Source organism: Marmota monax, unplaced genomic scaffold (genome assembly GCF_021218885.2).
Source record: "Marmota monax isolate L192 unplaced genomic scaffold, Marmota_monax_Labrador192_F-V1.1 WCK01_AAM20220418_F8-fsc00007, whole genome shotgun sequence".
Taxonomy (NCBI): domain Eukaryota; kingdom Metazoa; phylum Chordata; class Mammalia; order Rodentia; family Sciuridae; genus Marmota; species Marmota monax.
The window spans coordinates 23,088,506-23,108,950 of NW_026692781.1; the positions used below are offsets into that span (position 1 = coordinate 23,088,506).

The 20,445-nt window shown below is 37.8% G+C and overlaps 1 protein-coding gene across 3 annotated transcripts; it reads left to right on the forward strand.

Annotated features, from left to right (window-relative positions):
- The first annotated feature begins 2,311 nt into the window (after nucleotides 1-2,311).
- Nucleotides 2,312-20,249, forward strand: CUNH2orf88 (chromosome unknown C2orf88 homolog). Of its 3 annotated transcripts, XM_058580329.1 has the most exons (3): nucleotides 2,312-2,551; nucleotides 17,564-17,683; nucleotides 18,520-20,249. In XM_058580329.1, exon 3 carries the CDS (start codon nucleotides 18,692-18,694, stop codon nucleotides 18,995-18,997), a length of 306 nt encoding a protein of 101 aa, XP_058436312.1. In that variant the 5' UTR covers nucleotides 2,312-2,551; nucleotides 17,564-17,683; nucleotides 18,520-18,691; the 3' UTR covers nucleotides 18,998-20,249. The 3 variants fall into 3 exon arrangements, with proteins under 3 accessions (XP_058436312.1, XP_058436313.1, XP_046303217.1); XM_058580330.1 differs by lacking the exon at nucleotides 17,564-17,683 and having other exon boundaries at nucleotides 2,312-2,570; XM_046447261.2 differs by lacking the exon at nucleotides 17,564-17,683.
- The last annotated feature ends 196 nt before the right edge of the window (nucleotides 20,250-20,445 follow it).

Here is a 20,445-nt window from a genome sequence, read left to right on the forward strand (position 1 = left end):
TGGGCACCACATTCTCCCTAAGCACTCCCCTTTGGGGATTACCATGGCACCATCTTCACCAGAAGCACAGCCTGCAGTTGTGAGGAGAGAGACCAAGGCTCTCCCTACCTCCTACTCCCACCCAATACTCAGAATTGGGATTCTGAGCCAGTCTTCATGGGTGATAATGGGAGGCCCTGCAGAGAGGAAGAGGATCTGAAGAAGGGGTGTCATGTACCTAGGTTCCTTTTCTGGTAGAAGCCAGAGACTGATTCTTCCCAACCACTTTTTCCTTCTACCCTGATAACTGGGAAGCAAAAATTACAAATTACTGTTTATCTTGTTGCCTAGAGCACATCAAGGACTGACACCCATCTCTCACTGTGGAAGCCAGAGGTTGTCTAAGGATGATTTCAGCACTAGGTTGACAGAGTCTTAAAACTAGGGAAGGGAGAAGGCAAGCAAACGACATCAGTGAAGAATTAGGCAAGGTGGAACCTTGCATTTGATCATAATTATCTAGCATGTGTGCCTGAAATTTGTAGAACTAAATATTTTATCTAAGTATAATCAATTTGTATATATTAAAAGCTGATACTTATCAGATGCATCAATATAAGTGTATTGATGCTCTACGATTGTTAGAATATAATAATTTCAATTCTGTTAGTCATTTAGCATAATGAAAATTACATTTCTGTAATATATAAGTAACCTTAACTAATTTAAGCATAGTAAAAAAGTAAGAATGTCGGGCTGGGGATGTGGCTCAAGTGGTAACGCGCTTGCCTGGCATGTGCCGGGTGCTGGGTTCAATCCTCAGTACCACATAAAAATAAAAAAATAAAGATGTTGTGTCCACCGAAAACTAAAAAATAAATATTAAAAAATTATCTCTCTCTTAAAAAAATAAGAATGCTTGATTCATTTACAGTCTCAAAGAAGCCAGTCACAGTGGTGTATGCCTTGTAATCTCAGTGACTGAGGAGGCTGAGGCAGAAGAATCAAGTGTTCAAGGCCAGCATTAGCAACTTAGTGAGCCTCTCAAAATAAAAAATAAAAAGGGCAGGGGATGTAGCTCAATGGTAAAGCATCCGTGGGTTCAATAACTAGAGACCCCTCTCCCCAACAAAAAAGTCTCAAAGATTCTGAGCAAGGTTTTCTCTATCTTATGTTTCTCAATTCCTTTGCTATCTAGGTTTACTCTTTATATATTGTAGCTTCAAAGAGTTAAATCTCATGTAAGTTTTCAGACTGCAGACTTTTTAAGCTCCAGTCTTTTCCCAGTTTAATTTTGCAGCTGGACTCTGGGTCTCAGCATCCTCATCTGTAATGTGAAGTAGTCAAGTGAAATGATCACTAAGGTCCCTTCAGGCATGAATTTTGCATTGACTAATTCATTGTAGAACACGATGAAAATAATGGTTCTTTTGTAGTTCTCTTGGGGCTGTTATTATTGCTGGGAATCATGCTGGACAGATGCAGGCATCACATGGAATGTGCGGAGAAGTGTAACTGAATAGTGGCCGTGTTTTGAGGTAGTGGCGGCTCAGTTCTTCAGAGTGAGAAAATGGCTTTTCGAGACATTTAATTAAGGAGAAACACGCCTGAAAAATGCAAAAAGGATGCATCCTGTAAATTTTTAAGTACGTGTGCTCTGCATACTTACAGTGCAAACTAGTTAGGAAGGGCAGTCCTGGCCTAGGCCTATTGTGGGCCTGGGGTCAAAGTTGGCTTGTAGCCTGAACCAGGGAGCCAGAATCTTTGGCTTAGAAAGGAAGGCTGCAGCGAGGCTGCTGGAGCTCACCTGAACAGGTACAGCGCCATGGCCGAGCACCTGTTCGCTCCAAGGGCCACGTGACTTCGAAGGGGCCTTGGGAACAGCACCTGCTTTAAACCAGTGCAGAGCGCAAGTGAAATCATAGCTCAAGTGGCTCCCAAAAGGGAACAGGGTAGTGAAGTGACTTGCTCACTCAGCTTTCATAATTTCTTGGGCGGTCTAGCTCCTGCTGGGGAAGTGGCAGCAGTACAGATAGTGTATTGAGGGTGGGTGTGAGCGCGGTGGCTGGGACCCACTGTCCCGCGCGCTCGGACCTAGTGCCTGCGGACTTCACCACGGCACCCCGCCGCCTCCCGGAACTCGCGTGCTGCCCGCAGAGGGCGTACGGGGGAGCGCGCGCCCCTTGGCTGCCACCTGCGGGGCCGGCCGGGAGCGGGGCGCGAACCCGTGACGAGCGCGCGGCGGGTGCGGCGGGTGCGGCGGCGGCGGCGGCAGGAGGAGGGGCCGGGAGCGCGACCGAAGGACGCCCCGTCCTCCAAACGCTGCCACTTGACTGAGCCCGGCGTTTGTGGGAAGGCGGCGCCACTGCCCGGCCACAGACTGCACTTTGCCCCTGCTCGGCCTCAGCGTCCGCGCGCCCTGACGCCAGCAAGCCCCCTCCCAAGAGCAGCGCCCGCTCGGGAGCTCGGGCACTGGCCCGGGCACGCAGCCCTCCGAGCGCCGGATGCCTCCAGGGCCCCCAGGGCGGTGCACACCTGCGATGGCCGCGCAGCTGCCCTGGTGATGTGTGGTGTAAGTGAACATCTGGGAGGTGGGTCCCCGGGGCGCGCGCGTGTCTGTCGGTCTGTGCTCAGTGTACAGTCTGTGTACAGTCTGTCAGCTGTACCCTATTGCTTTTTCAATGGCAGAAACCCATGAGTTACAGGAGGCTTTAATTAAATCAGATATTTCTCGGCCAACTGTGTTGGATTGAGCTTCACATTCTCAGTTCCCGAACTGCGGAGAGTTAGCCCCCACCCCTTTCATCTTGTTCTAAGCCCTCAATTAGAGGTATTTCTTTATGAGCTACAGTTTCACCTTCCTTCCCACCTGAAGAGTGAAGATGTTCGGGTAAAAGGTTTGTCCGTCAAATTTTTTTCGTATGTCAAGCTGTCAGGCTTGTGCTCTGAGTGGCATATGATGAGCAAAGTCTTAGCTCTTGTGCTCTTAGGAGCTGTGAGAGGCTGACTCTAGAGAAGAAATAATGCAATGAGAAAGCAAGCCGGTAAACTGGTTAGATCTTCAGCCATGAGCAAAGGAACTGAGGAGCAAAGCAGGGCAATGGGAGTTGCTTCCCTTGTGTCTGTTCTGACACTCCTCTCCCCATTCTTTATGGAAGTAGTTTAACATAAAATTATAAGCTAGTAATACTCATATCAAAGACTCCATCTTTTGGGGATTTGATGTATATAATGTTTCTCTTAGAGAGATTGTTAAATAAGAATTCATAGGAATACGGAATCTATTTCGTTATGACAAAGTATAAATCAAACCAAGATGAACACTTGGATAATCCTTTTTTTCCTTTGGATGAAATTGCTTTCTATTACCTGATCTAGCTATCATATATAAATGGGAAATTACATTGTTTAGGTATGGCAGAATGGTCTGGAAAAATAGTAACTTGAGTTTTTAACTTTGCCATCAAGCAAAATTACTTAGGCCCACAATCTTACAGCAAAAGGATACTTTAAAATCATAGACCATCCTCCAGTCCATTTTAATCTCCCTTTTGCAGCATTCCTGACAGACCAGCCACACTCCACTTCAGTGCCAGGGAGTTAAATATAATTTGAGGTATCTCTCCTGAAGGTTAGTATTAGCAAGACCTTGTTTACACCCAACAACTGCTTACTTGGACTTGTTTTTCATTAGTCTGACTTTTGCCAATAATCTTCCAACTTTTGAAATTATTTGAAGGCCTTTTTTATTTTTTTTTTGCAAAGATCTAAAATTTTCACCTAGAATCTGAAAAGGGTCCATGACCAAAAATAGTTAGGAAATAAAAGGTCTAAATTAAGATTTTTGTCTATTTGACAACCTTTCAGATCTCTGGGTCTTGGATCTATTATCTGCTAAATGGGAATGGTAATACACTCCATCTGCCCAGAGGATGGTTGTGAAGATGAAATTAAAGATGTAGATTAGGTGCCAAGAAGTCAGAAAATGTTATCTTTAATAGATGATCATTGTTTCCTTCCTTACCTAAGACCCTTCTTGTGCTAAAGATCCTTAGACCACAATGAAGTAAATAAGTCATTATTCAGAGTATAATGAATTCCCATCTTCAAATAAATACTCCAAAGTTGACTTAAAACCGAACCTCCACACTTGGCTATTAAGGTAGGCTTTATTAATTTTTAAACTGTGCAATAGAACATTTCTCAAATCTGAAATTTTTGTTCTGTTGGCTTATATTACTTTGAAACTCTCTCCAATCTCCACTCTGTTAGATATTTTTAGCCATGGTTGTGACATTCATCATATTAATTCTGGACATTCAGTGAGTTTATTCAGCAGACATTCAAGTCACTGATAACATATTGCTATGAAGGTGGCTCATCTAGAAGCCTACAGCATAGTAGAAATGGCCCTGGATTTTTGGAACCTGGTTTTGGAGTTTGTTCCTGAAATCTACTAGATTGATATCCTCGAGAAGCTTCTTTTCCATATCAGTAAAATGAAGTTAGTAACATTTGCCTTTCAGAGTGGTTGTGAAAATTCAGCATACTGAAAGTGCCAAATATAGTACTGGTTGGAGATATAGTTGCTTCTAAGTAGTAGATATTGTTGAAATTAATGAATCAGCTGAACTCAGCATTTTGACTTATTTTAATAAGTCAGTCAGTTATAGTTCATAAACTGTTCTAGTCCACAGACTGGTCTTGTCCATAAAGATATCATGAGAAAAATTTTAATCAAATGTCTTGCTAACAGTAAAGACCTTGGGTATTCCCTAATCTATAACAAAGACTTAATGATGTTAGTTTTAAAATGATTTTTAGTGAACTGCTAATTCTTGGATATCTCTAATCTCCATCCCCCCCCCCCGCCCCGAAAAGTATTGCCTATTTATCATTAAGTCTTGGAGTTTGCCAGAGATTGATGTCAGACTACTGGCATATAATGCTTAGGAATTCTCTTTTCTTCAATTCTGAGTATTACAAAATAAAAACACTTGGGATGAGAGGTTGTGTGTGTGACTCCAGCCTCTGGAGACCTCCTTCCTTCTCCAGGTTAGCTGTATCCTTGTGCTCACACCTGCAAATTCTCTTGCAACCTTGGAAATGAGTCACTAGAAGTCACCTGTTGGCTTTAAAGTGGCTGCTTCTGCTTGCACCTTAGTTCTCACTTAATGAGGTTTCTATCTTTTTCAGTTTGAAGCTCATTTGCTTTTAAAGCAGCAAAACAGCTGCTAAACAGTTCTGTTTTCTTTCTCTAATTAACTAATATACCATCTGCCTTTGGATTTGAGAATTCTTTAATGGGGGCCTGTTTTCCATAGCAAGAGTACAATGAACAATATGGACCAAATTGGTGGTAGAGAAAACTACTCAGGGTCCTATGATGTTTAAAGTTTTGATAAATAACTCTAATCATCTAATATGGGAAGAGCCTTGTATTTTAAGAATTAATTTATTCCTTAGGAGTGTTTCACAAGGGGCTGAAGGTAGCAAATTAGTGAAGCTGGATTGGTAATGTGCACAAGGGTGCAACAGAGGCCTGTGACTAGAGAGTGAAATGCCCAGCTCAGAGGAATCCTAATTCAGAGCACTTTAAACGTTGCACTAGCCACACAAAACACTGGTCCAAACATTATTGCAAGTTTATGGCTTTTCCATGTGAGCACTCTGGGAAAGGTAGAGCTGTGTGAAGTCGAGTGTTTTATTCCCAGTGTCTCACACACTGCATGCTCATGGATATTTGATAAATGGCCAAACAGTAATAAGTATTCATTAAGTGCCTTAATGTAGAGAACTGTTCTGTGCAAAATAAGAAAAAGCAACTCCTACTTGTGAGGAATATTTAATCTCATTTGGGAAGACAATATTTATAAAGTAATTGGTCTAGACACCAGTTCAAGAAGAGGATTCTAACAAAGGCTAGTAGAATTCTAGGAAGTTTGCATGGAGGAGATGGGGGTGTCCATATCTTTGAAGCTTGCTACTTTGGTTTAAGTAGGGAAGAAGGGAAAGGTGCTGGGTGGAGATAAGGGGGAGGTGGTGTTTCAGCTTAAGAAAGGGCTAGAAGGAGGAAATGAGCCTGAGTGTGGCAGGATTAGGTTGATTCGAGAGGACATTTCCTTGGATTAATGAGAAATCCAGTGGTAAAAGAATTTTTTAAACATGTTTAAATTAACTGTAACTTTCCTCCCCTGAAATACCGAACCATCAGCCATGGGCATAAAAATTGTAATAACTCCCTAGGAAAAAAGTATAGTATTATATGCATCATAAAGAAATTATTAAATTTTAAATAGCAAAATTTTCTGAATTCTTGGTTCTTTGACCAAGAGTCCAAGTGTCTTTGAATACTATGCTCTCGCATGTCTCCACATCAGAGTGGGTTCTTCTTGGTGTTCAAAATTAAACACACTGCTGTCTGAAATTTAATTTAGTGCATGGCACTTAACACTCTTCTATTATTTATGCCTCCTACTGTTCTGAAGTATTTGAATTGGTTTCACTACATAACATAAAGACTACAATTTAATTTATAGTGGAGGAAAAAAAAAAAAAAAACCTCTTCTACTCTGCTTGGTTGAGTGACTCAGGCCTATGAATCAAACTGATAAAAGCTGGAGAGTATGATTAAAACACAGATTTAATTATGTATGTATGCACAGGAGTTCACAAAAGAAATATGACTCAAGGAGATGGTAAGAATATGGGACTTATGCACCATCTTAACCATCTTAATGGACAAAATGTGTGCAAAGGTACTAGATCAGATTTCCTTTTTTCTTTTTGTAACAGATTGAATTCAGAGCCACATCCCCAGTCCTTTTTATTTTTTTATTTTGAGACAGGGCCTCTCTAAATTGCTAAGGCTGTCTTTGAACTTGTGATCCTCCTGCCTTAGGCTCCAGAGCCACTGGGATTACAGGCATGAGCCACTGTGCCTGGCTTAGATCAGATTTTCCTAACAAGTTGGTCAGGAGCTACTTTTCATTTTCCTGCAAGGATTAATATTACAATACTGTGGGAACTGCTACAGTTTAAGTTCAATATTTGTCATCATAAATAGGAGTGGTCAGGTAAAGCCATATGGTATGCAGAGTAAAGCCCAGAGAGTCTGAGAGAAATGCCGGCTTGGTTCTTTTCTCCACCTGGAGAACCTGCTAAGTGAGACGAAGTATTCACCCCTGATTTAGGACATGTATCACCTGATTCTGATCTCAGAATGACTGTTGGCATTCTTAGATTATATTTCCTTCCTTAATTATAATCTTAAAATATAAACAAAGCACTATAATTTGATGTTAGTAGGTTTAGGGGACAATCTTGAGAGACAAGGAAGGCAAACAACATGGAAAACCTTCTCTGTTCCTAGGGAGTTCTAGATACTGTATACATTGGATCTCAATTTTTATGACCATCTGAGGTAGAGCCCAGCTCAAAACATATAAAACCATACACCCAACCTCCACTTAGGTTTATCTCAAACATTGTCCTTTCACTTAACCATGTTATTTTCTCTCCCCCTCCACTTGGGTTCTTTAGCCCCAAGTGTGACACATGAAGAGCTATCTCACAGAGACTGCCTGTGGGTGAGCAGCTGCACACAGCATGTGCCCAATAAGCCAGAGGAGGAAACCAGCTACTTGATTTCCAAAGACTTTACTGTGATGTTCTTTTGGTGACCTCCAAATTGATTGAAATCATATGCATATTTTCTAGCTTTTGCATTTTTGGTGAAAAAGAACATTAAATTTAAATTGAGTCCATATCTATTTGACCCTGTTGTGAATTTATAGTCCCCAAGCCAGTGATTCTCAATATTCCCAGTACAGAGTCCTCCATTTAATGTCCAATTTTCATGAACCCCTTCAAGAAAGAAAATATATCCTTAGTACCCATTATCAGAGAATAATGACAAACATGCTGTTTGAAACTCAGTTCTGTTTCTTAAGGAACCAAGGTGTGTTTTTAATGAATTTAAACAACTGCCTCAGTCACAAGCTAATGGAATTGCTTGTCATAGAAACAGACATATTTGCCTATTTCATCTATTAGTTAGAGATGGCAAACATAAATTAGTACACTAAAGTGGTGAAAAACTGAAGAACAGTAGTCTTCTATCCTTTTTGCATTATAGCAAAATTAGCTGAAGGTTGACAATGCATTTTACTATGTAGGTACTATGCCTTATAAACAATCCAGAAATGTGATCCAACTAAAGAACCTAGTAATGGGTCAAATCTTACGGACCTTACTAATCTAGTTCTTTGTATGAGATTCTATATTCCTCTCCCCACTCTACCCCACCCCATGCCCACACTCTTTAGCTGCAAGTTCAGGAACAGCACTGTTTAGGATAAAGGACTTTCAAATCCGATTTTCAAATTGGTTTCTCTTTTATTGCCATCATTTTAAACCAAAGCAATAATGTTCCCAAAGGAAGTGAAAAAACCATTATACTGGTAACTGGAGGTAAGAGTAGACTCCTACCAGAATATCTCTGCTGAGTTTTGGGATGGATTTAGGCCAGTGGGAAGGAAACAACAGGCCTTGTCTTAGAGGCATATGGCACCATGAGTTGGTCTGTGCTCTGGATTCTGCCCAATCACTTTAAGAACTGGAACTTCAGACAGATTTTAACACTTGGTATGACCAATTCAAGCAAACAGTCTTTTTGAGGTACAAATATATATCAATCCCCTGGATTTGGGTATCCCAGAATGTTCTCAAAAATTGATCCTACATTTTATTAAAATAAAAATTACAATGAAATAACAGATGTCAAGGGTATTATCATTGGTAAGTTTTAACAAATGTATACACCCATGTAATCAGTTGCCCAATCAAAATATAGAACATTTCTATCACCCAGAAAGTTCTTTCATTCCCCCTTTCAGGTAGGCCCTACTACCTCTCACCCAAAGGAAACCACTGCTGTCATTTCTCTTCATGCAGTTAGTGTCGTCCAATCTTGCAATTCGTAGAAATATAATCAGTCTTTTGTACCAGCTTGATGTGTTTCTGAGACTCATCCATGTTGTGGCATATGTCAATAATTCATTCTCTAGTAACTGTCAAGTAGCATTCCATTTTAAGGATAGCCCTAATTTGTTCATCCATCTACCTGCTGAGGGAAATCTGGATCATTTCAAGCTTTGACTATTTGTGTATAAAGATGCCATGAACACTGATATACAGACATATTCCATTTGTCTTAGACAAATACCTAGAAATGAAATGGCTGGTTCACAGGTTAAAGAGCATGGATAATTTTGTTAAGAAACAGCCAAATAGTTATTAAAAGTAGATACACCCCCCAGCAATAAATGCATTCCATATTCACCAACATGAAGCACTCTAGGTTTTTCAATTTTAGCAATCTTAGTGTGAATACTATTGTGGGTTTGGAAAATACCTTTTAAAATGTATATACAGTAAAAGTAACTTTGGTGAACAAATCTAAGAGTTTTAGTACATGTGTAGATTTGTTATAACCACCATCACAGTTGGGAAAAAGCAGTTCCTTTACCCCTCAAAAGCTCCTTCCTGCTGCCTCTGTAGTTGCAATCTACCCTAGCCCCTGCTGGGCCTAGATCTGATGTCTGTACCTAGAGGTGTGTCTTCCCCAGAATGTCCTATACATAGAATCATACAGTAAGTAACCTACCAAGACTGACCTCTCCAGTTAGCATGCCTTTAAGACTTATATTGATGTGTGTCACTGTCTTTATTGCTTCCACCTTTTGGCAATAAAGCCGTGACAGACATTTGTACAAAAGTTTTATACAAACACTGATTTTTATCTCTCTCAAGTGAGATTGCTGGCCCATATGGTAAATGGTTGTTTGAACTTTATAATATGAAACTGGCAAACTGTTTTCAAGAGTGGCCATGCCATTTTGCATTCCTACCAGCAATGTGTGAGTTCCAGTTGTACTGGTACTCAGTATGCTTGGTATTATACATGTTTTACTTTACCTATTCTATTAGGTGGCATCTTATCGTGGCTTTAATTTGCATTTCCTTTATGGCTTAACTATTTGATTATTAGCATCCTGATATTAAGCATCTTTCATGTTACTTGCCATCCGTAGTTGGTCTTGGGTGAAATGTTCATCTACATCTTTTGTTCATTTTAAAAACCTGGTTGTTTTCTTGCTGTTGAGTTTCAGTATTTATATAGTCTAGATTCAAGTCATTTGTTAGAATAGATTTGCAAACTTTTTAAATATTTGCTGGCCTTTTCATTTTCTAAACTGCATTTGTCTTCAGAGCAAAAGTTTTCAGTTTTTTAAAACATATATATATTTTAGTTGTCAATGGACCTTTATTTTATTTATTTATATGTGGTGCTGAGGATCAAACCCAGTGCCTCACACATGCTAGGGAAGTGCTCTACCACTGAGCTACAACCCCAGCCAAAAGTTTTCAGTTTTGACGTAGTCCTGTTTATCAATGTTTTCTTTGATGGTTCATACTTTTAGTGTTCTGTCCAGAAACTGTCTAACCCAAGATCACATTTTTTTTCTCTTAAATCTTACAGTTTTACATTTTACACTTAATTTAATGATCCCTACATTTATTTATTTATTTATTTAGGTACCAGAGATTGAACTCAGGTGCTTAGCCACTGAGCCATATCCCCAGCCCTTTTTTATTTTTCAGTGAGTCAGTATCTTGCTAAGTTTCTTAGGGCCTTGCTAAGTTGCCGAGGCTTGGGATCCTCCTGCTTCAGCCTCTTGATCCACTGGGATCACAGGTGTGTGCCACCACTCCCAGTCCTACAGCTAGCCCTACAGTTTCTAGATGGAGCACCAAAAGTATGAACCATGAAAGAAAACATTGATAAACAGGACTACATCAAAACTGAAAATTTGGGGGCTGGAGTTGTGGCTTAGACTATATAGTCTGAACTATATAGTCAGCATATGTATCTGCAAGTGTCATGTCCATAGATTTTCAGATATTTGCAAGAAAATTTGCAACTGTGATGAACAAATGCAAGTTTTTTCTTATCATTATTCCCAAAACAATACAGTATTTACATAGCACTTACATTTGTATTAAGTATTACAAGTAACCTAGTGATGATTTAGAGTATATGAGAGGATGTATGTAATAAATATTATCATTTTTATATAAGGGGCTTGAGGATTTTGGTATACTCAGGGGGTCCTGGAACCAATCTCCTATAGATGCAATGGATGACTGCACAAGGTAGAGGTAGACTTTTTTTTTGGCAGGGGTTGGGGATATACAAATGTCTAATCATTTCATTTATTGTAAAGATTATCTTTTTTGTATTAATTTTACACAATTGTCAAAAATCAATTGACTGTATTTGTGTAGGTCTATTTATTTTGGGGGAGTGGGGAGTACAGGAGATTGAATTCGGGGCACTTGACCACTGAGCTAGATCCCCAGCCCGATTCTGTATTTTATTTAGAGACAGGGTCTCACTGAGTTGCTTAGCGCTTCGCTTTTGTTGAGGCTGGCTTTGAACTTGTGATCCTTCTGCCTCAGCCTCCCAACCTGCTGGGATTAGAGGCATGTGCCACTGTGTCCGGCCTATTTCTTGACTCTGTTCTATTCCACAGATTTGTGTCTAGCCTTTTATTAGTGTAACATTGTCTTGATTTCTGAAGCTTTATAGTCATTCTTAAAAGTAGATAATATGGCTCCTCTAACTTTGTTCTTTCTCAAAATTGTCTCAACTTTTATACTTTTCTTTGTATTTACATATACAGTTTAGCATTAGTATGTCTATATGTAGAGCAAATTTTGCAGGAATTTTGATAGGATTTGAGAATCAGTCTGTCAATATCCACAAAAAGGTGTGCTGGAATTGCATTGAATATATACATTAATTTGGGGGGGAGAACTGATATCTTAACAATATTGTTTTCCAGATCACAAACAGTATTTGCCTATTTACATTCTTTACTTTTCCTTGGTAAAAAAAAAAAAAAAAATATTATTTTTCGTATCCAACATACACAATGTGCAGTATAGTTTTCTTCATATGCTTTGTTAAATTTATGCCTGTGATCATATTTTTAGACTATTGCAATGGCATTAATTTTATCTTTCAAATAAATACTAAGCAGATAGAAATATAGCTAATTTTTTATATATATAAATTTTACATCTTCAGACCTTGATGAAATTGCCCATTAATCTTAGTAATTTAAGGGGAAATAATCTGTAAGATTTTTTGTATATACAATCATGTCCTCTGCAGTTTTCTTTTTCTTCCAGCACCACTTATGCTAGTTATTTCTTTTCTCCCTCCTTCCTTCTTATATAGGACTTCCTTCTCATAGGACTGCTAGTAGAATTTTAAATAGAAATGAGAATGAACAGCATTACCTTTTTATGATAGGGGAAAAGCATTCAGTCATTCCTTTTGTTTGATGTTAGTTTAAAGACACCCCTCCTATTGCTACTTAGCTGAGAATTTTTATCATGAAATGGTTATTTTTGGAGATGTGCTCTGCTTCTGTTGAGAATCTGATCTTTTTGTTAATATGTTGAAAAGTTTGACTTTTCAATATTAGACTGCATTTCTTGACTTGCTGGTATAAATCTCACATTTTGTTAACCATTTCATATATACTAGATTTAATCTGTCACTTAAAACACCTGGGTCTGTGTTAATGGGAAATATTGGTTCATAAAGTTGAGTTTTCTTGTACTATCTTTGGGTTTGGGTACAGGGTCATCTTGGCCTTATATAGAATGAATTTGGGTAAGATTGATATTAGTTCTTCCTGAATATTTGATAGAATATATATTCTATATATTCTAGTATAGCCATTTGAGAAGGTCCTTTGGGGAAAGATTTAAATTACAAATGCAATTTCTTAAACTGATATTGGGCTATGGAATTTTCTTTTCTTATGCTAGTTTTGGCAATTTGGAATTAGCATGAAATTGTTCATATTATTTCTTTGTTATATTTCTAATGTACACAGGATCTGTAGCAATGTCTTTTTCACTACACAATCTTAGATAACAACTTCTCTTATTTTTGTTGAACAGTTTATGAATAGAGATTTGTGTATTTTACTGATATTTTTAAATAAATACTATTGATTCCATTGCTTCACTGACTTCTGCTCTTGTTATTGGGCTATTAGATTTTCTATTATTTTTCTCACCCCAATTCTTTCCTTTCTTATGCTTACTTTGGGTTTAATTTACTTCTTTTTTTTTTTAGCTGAAGGTAAAAGCTTAGATAACTGGTTTAAACCTTTTCTATTTCAAGCATTTAAGTCTATACATTTTCATCTGAGTTTTAATGATGCATTTCAAAACTTCATTATATTGTGGCTATTATATAGTTGAAATGATTTTAATTTTCCTTGTGATTTCTTATTTACCCCATTAATTATTTTGAAATGGTTAATTTTTAAATATTTGGGGCCTTTCTGACTATTTTACTATCATTTATTTTTAATTTAATTCTAGGGTGGTTGGGAAATATACTCTAAAATTTCAAATCTTTGAAATCTGTTGAGACCATTATGTACTCAGTCTGTCTTGATGAATGCTCCATAAGCACTTGATAGGAATATGTATTAGTTGTTGAGATACTGTTAATATAACTGTTAAGTTAATGTCAGTTAATTCACATTGGATCATAATGTTCAAACCTGTATTCTTTGGATACTCTATCATTTGCTGACTGAGCAATGTTTAAATCCAATTGTGCTGGGGTTTCTACTTTAATTCTATCAGTTTTTAGTTCTTCATGTATTTTGAAGCTATTAGTTCTGTACATATTTATATTTAAAGTACACCTCTTATAGAGAGCACATGGTTTGTTTTTAAAGTTGACTTTAAAAAAATTTTTTTGGTAGTTGTAGATAAACAGCATGTCTTTATTTTATTTATTTTTATGTGGTTCTGAGGATGGAACCATGTGCCTCACACATGCTAGGCAAGCGCTCTATCACTGAGCCCTAGCCCCCAAAAGCTGATTTTTTTTTTTTAAGAGCAGTTTTAGGCCCCCAGAGAAACTGAACTTTATGTATCCACCAAGTGCACACCATTAGCATCCCCCATCAGAGCGGTACATTTAATTGATGAACCTATATTGACACATCACATTCACCCTAAGTCATACTTTATTAAGGTTCACTTTTGGTTTTGCAGAGTTCATGTATTTTGACAAACATATAACAGCATGTATCCATCATTATAGTATCATGTAGAATAGTTTCTCTGCCCCAGAAATCATCTACACTGAATCTATCCATTCCACCCTCCTAACTCACGGTCTTTTTACTGTCTGTAGTTTTGCCTTATTTCTCATATAGTTGGAATCATTAGTAGTTCTTTCAGGGTGGCCTTTTAAACCTTGTAATATGTACTTAAGGTTTCTTCTTTTCATGACTTAATTATTTATCCCTTTTTAAAGCTGAGTATTTTTCATTATCTAGATACACCACAGTTTATTCATTCACCAACTGAAGGGTGTCTTGGTTGCTCTTAAGTTTTAGAAATTTGAATAAAGAAATCTGCATGTAGATGGACACAAGTTTCCTTTGGTAAATACCAAGAAGAGCAATTGCTAGATCATGTAGTAAGAGTATGTTTAGTTATGTGAGAAACTGCTGAACTATCTTCCAAAGTGACTGTACCATTTTTGCCTTCTTACCAGCAATGAATGTGAGCTCTGTTGTTCCACATCATCACTAGCATTTGGTGTGTTGGATTTTCTTCATTCTAACAGGTTGTAGTAGTGTATCACTCTTTGTTTTAATTCGCAATTCCCTAGTGGCATATGATGGTGAATGTTTTTTTTCTTGTTTATTTTTCATGTCTTCCTCAGATCTTTTGCCCAATTTAAATTAGGTTGTTCATATTCTTGTTGGGTTACTCTGTATAACAATTCTTTATCAAATATAATTTTACAATGTTTTCTCCGTCTGTGGCTTGTCTTCATATTTTCTTGACAATGTATTATGAAGAGCAGAGTTCATATTCTAGCAAAGTCAAACTTATTATATAACCCAAGGTTATATATAGGTTTTCCCCTATGTTGTTTTCTAGGAGTGTTACAGTTTTACATTTTGTATTTTGGTCTAGGAAACACTTTGAGTTAATTTTTGTGAAGGCTATCTGTCCAGTTTTTTATTTCTTTAATGTGGATACTCAGTTCTCACATTATTTGATCATAAGACTATGCTTTCTTCAATGTATGGCCTTGGATCTGTTGACCATATCTGAATGGTCTGGATCCTGTTTAACTAACGTGATCACATCTGCTTTTTAATTGGAATTTTTAGTCCATTCCCCTTTCAAACAGTATATTTTTTGTGGAAGTTAGTCATCTTGTTTTTTAATTGCTCCATTTTCTTCCAATGTTCCCCCCTTTCCTGTCTTCTTCTGGATTAAACATACTCATTCTCCACTGCTTTAAGGTCATACTTACATTATCCTTTTAGTGCGTTATCTTTTTTGCTCTGTTCAGTTTTAAAATCCCCCCCCCCCAAGTTTTCAGATTATCTGTATATGTGTGTATACACATTTATTTATTAACTTCACTAATCTCTTGCAACATCTAATAGCCCATACAATGAATTTTTCACTTCAGATATTGTATATTTTAGGTTTTGAGTTTCTATTTTCTTTCCTTCATGTCCTTGAATATACTTATATACTTAACTTTTTAAAGTTTCTAGTAAGTTCTATGAAGCTCTATTAATTAAAAATTCTGGGCCATTTGGGGGTCTGTTTCTAACAGCTTTTTTTTTTTTTGATGGTGGGTTACATTTTCCTGCTTTTTTGCATTTAATTATTTACATCGCAAATAATACTTTGTATGGAGTCTGTATTATGTCATTTTTCTATAAATATTTTTAGTCTTTGTTAGAGTGAGATTATTTCTGTTGAACTTACTGACATGGTCTATGGTTAGCTATTTTTGCAAATGAAGTTTTATCGCATACCCATTCATTTATGTATTTCTGTGGCTGCTTTTGTGCAGTAGTAGAGATGAGTCCTTGTGATATACTTTGTCTCGATCTGTTCATGCTGCTATAACAAAATACCATAGACTGGGTGGTTAGAAACAACAAACTTTTTTCTCATAGTTCTGGAGACTGGGAAGTATACTCAGATTTTGTCTGTTGAAGGCTGGCTTCCTGGTTCACAGATGGTGCCTTTTTTCTTCACAGTGAGGGCAAGGAAGCTCCTGGGGCCTCTTTTATAAGGGCACTGATGCCCTAATATTAATTCCCAGAGACACCACTTCCAAATACTATCACTTGAGGATTAGGTTTTAGCATATAAATTGGGGAGGATATTCAGATTATAGCAATATAGCTCACAAGCCTGTCATATACTATCTATCTCTTTACAAAAACCTTTGCCAACCCCTGTTCCTAGGGTATACCCCTGATTCCTAAGGCATCACATTTCCTGGGCAGTAATTAAAGCCTCAAATGTTCGATGGGGTCTCTCCACTTTGGGTGCTCTCCAACTCCAAGGATTCCCAGTACTGTAGAACATCTGGTATCACTGTTCAACTCCGAAGTCCCAGAGCAGGCGATCTCTTACTAGGCCCTGCAGATCATTTTCCTACATATACACATCCCAGCCCTTATCCTTGATGAGTCCTTTAGCAAATTTCTGCCTTTCCTAGGGTTCTTATAAACTCTGTCTTATAAATTTGATGCTTCAGTAACCCAAACCTCTGCTTCCTCAGCTCAGTAGAATTAACACTGTCTGTCTTTGGGCTCAACTTCTCTGTGATAATTCTAAGGAAGATACTCCCAAGTAAAACCCTAGGATGTTCAATTATGGGATTAAATGTCTTGTGTCCTCCTTTCCTCAAGGAATTACAGTACTGAGCAGCTTTTCCTTCATTGTCTGAAAATACCTGCTCTTCATTGTCTGAAAATACCTGTATTTTGTCCAGGTGAGAGGGCAAATCTGGTACTAGTTACTCTGTATTGGCAAGAAAAAGCTGCTTATACAAAACCAAAGATCCTAGAATACACAGGATAATCTGATGATTCTACGCACAGCCTTTTATTTATGAAACCCATTGAGTTTTCTAAGTAAACTTTTTCATGTTAACCATGTCTGGGTCCCTGAACTGTTCCTCACAGTACAAAATAGATACATGCTGGAGATGAAGAACCAAGACAGTTCTCTTCAAGCAGTTCAGTCCAGTAAACAAAGCAGATATCACACATGTTCTTTCTTCCCCATTGAAATACATCTCTGAAATTGAGCAGGAAGCAGGGTATAATATAGAACTAAAGGTAATTAAAAGCAGAAGGACCCTTTACCAGTATATCATCCTTATCAGGAATAGATATAATGAGAAAATTGGGTAGAATTCATAGAAAGCCAAAAAAGTATATAGCAATAAACATGGTAAAGGTTATTTTTTATACACTTAGTTAGAAAAGCAAATTAGGCATATGCTAGCTTTTGCCTTTTAGGGATCACTTGTATCAGAAACACTCAACTGAATTGTCTTGAGTCCTAAAATTAAAAAGAACTGGGAACAGTTAACCTCATCCATAGAGACTTTCCTGTGCTCTCACATGTCTGGTTCTCTCTACAGTGAAGCTGTTCAGTGTTGTTTTAGTTATCATGAAGTTCTAACTTAAGAGAAGTTATCCAGTGACAGCACCTACTTGGGGAGTACAGAAGCATTGTTGCCTACTTACTGTCCAAACATCAGGTAAGGGTAGGATACTTAGGAGAAACCTTTACACCTATTTTAAATAAAAAGCTTTACATATAATCTCATAGAGACATTTAATTCATTTAAAAAAACTGGCTTTGCTGTGTCTAACCTGTGTTGTTTGATTGGCCCTAGTATAAGGACCACTGAGTTGTGAATACCTGACCAGGGAACAAAGCCTGACTAATAGTGGTCCAAGATATGCAGGTTTGTAAGTTCACAACAAAATTAGACTTTGATATGTTTATTTCCCTTGACAAAGAAAGATCAGAGGTTGGCACATGCTTTCTGTAAAGGGCTAGGTAATAAATATTTTAGGCTTTGCAGGCCACACTCTGTCACAAGTATTCAATCCTGCCATCATAGCATGAAATCAAGCAGCAATAATACATAAAACAAATGAGCAGGGCTGCATTCTGATAATAGGTGTCTAGAATTTGATCCAGGAGCTATATTGCTGTTATGAGTTTAAATATTTTTAGTTTTATAAAATTTTCAAAAGCTTGAAAAAACGTTTTCCTGTTTTATAAATTGCCATTTTTGTTGATTTCTTTTCCCTTCAGTTGATAAGATAAAGCTATTTGTTGTTACTTCACATTTCCTCCAAGGGACCAAATTGGTGAAAAGAATTTTTACAGGGTACCAATATGTCAATGAATCTTACATTATTTTGCATTCTATGAATAAAAATGAAAACTCCCTTCTCTTGGGGCTGGGGCTCAGTGGTAGAGCGCTTGCCTAGCATGTGTGAGGCACTGGGTTCAATCCTCAGCACTACTATAAATAAATAAATTAAAATCCATCAACAACTGAAAACTCCCTTCTCTTGACAGATAAACACTACGAGTGAAGAGTGGTGAAAGGGAGCACTGATTACCAAGTGGCCTGGCGAGAGAAAGCACTGGGCCACATCTTGTGGTGGACAGACCTTCACTGTCTTCCCAAAATGCTGCTGAAGTAGTCTTGCTGCTGCTCTCCTTCACTCAGTCATAACACCTCTACAACATGGGCTGCATGAAATCAAAGCAAACTTTTCCATTTCCTACCACATTTGCACCAGAGAAGCAAGATGAGAATGAAGAAACCTTTATGCCAGAACACGAATTTCTACCTAGGATGCCTTCTCCAGTTCATGTCAATGAGGAAGTGAAGAAACCCCCAGTGCCCAACATTGTGGTGCTTGAATATGCACACCATTTATCCCAGGAAATTTTGCATGATGCCCTGCAGCAGTGGGCACGCAATAACATCAAGTACTATGACATCCCATACATTGAGAGTGACAGCGAGGGCCTTGATGCTGTAGGATGACAACTTTGTTGACCTGTGGATATAGTTGGTGCTAGTTTAAATACATGAAACAGAAGCAAACGCTGGTGTGCATATAAGTACAAATAACTCCATCTGGATGTAGAAACTTGTCTATGATAATGTCACTGGTGTAGGAAAACCTAAGATGAAATGTGTTTTAAGCAGTTCTGTGTTAACAGTAATTTCTACCTGCTGGTTTTTGAAGTTTGGTTATACAAGGGCCAAACGAGGTCCTGTGGCACCCAGTAATCATCTGGAGGTCACACCACTTTCTTCCTGAGGCATAATGGCACCACCAAAGAAAATGCTAAAAGTATCCCAGGTTCTAAATGGTTAAAGTCACTTCTTTAAAATAACCATGTCTGTTAATTTATACCAAAAAAAAAAAAAAAAAAGCCCAGATGTGAAAAGGTTTTTCCCCATAATGCCTTGGCAAGGGAGTGGCACTCAGATCATAGTGATTCATTGTGGATCGTTTGCCAAAACCATTTGTCAAGGATCCCCACTTCTCAACACCTATGACCTAAGATTAGAATACAACCTGTGTAGAAAAGTTCCACCTTGAACCCTGTTCTTAATATATTTTTGTAGATGAAAAGCATAACTACCACCTTGAACCTCAGGGCCCTAACTACAACTGTTATTGAATGAGTCAGACTATGTGTAAAGCCATCTTTAAAGATATAATTTTTAGAAGCCATGACATTAATGTTTATTGCATTGTATTAAGAAGTCCTAGGTTCCTTTTACAAACAACAATCCAGTAAATCTTTAAAATAACAGAAGCCAAGTCAGTAAGGTAGAAAGCAAAACCTGGTATTAATTGTGTGTTAACCTTTGTTTCAGAGATGCAGATGTGGGTACAGGTGGCACTTATTCCCAGACTTTTACTGACCAGTAGAGCAACTCCATTCAGTTTACGTGGGACCAAATAATGCATGAGGATTTACAGTTGTGTTACAGAACAAAATAACACATTCCTCCAAGAAGCAGTACTTGTTTTTTAGTAGTAATATGTGCCCATTGGGCATTTTTAGCCATACACTATGCGATTTTCATAAATTAGGCTTTTTTCTCTTTTTACTGTTATCACGTACACACTTTAGAGAAAAAAAAAACATTACATAACTGAAGATCAATGGTAACATGATTTGGGAGACGGGGAGGAAGATACTGAGAAGACAAAACTTTTAGGAAAAATGGGACTGAGTCTGTAGAATTATCTATTAATATTTGCTACATAGTTTAATTAAATTAGAAAGAAAAATCCTTTTATTAAGATACACCAATGTCACTGAAATCTAAAGGAGGTAGAAGAAGGCTTGTGACTTCAAGATCAATGTATATTTGGCTTTGTATGCAGGCAGAAAGCTACACCTCTAACTTAAAGCAATATTTTGAAACCAAAAATTGAATCAGTGAATTCTTCAAGTTACATGAGCACAGGA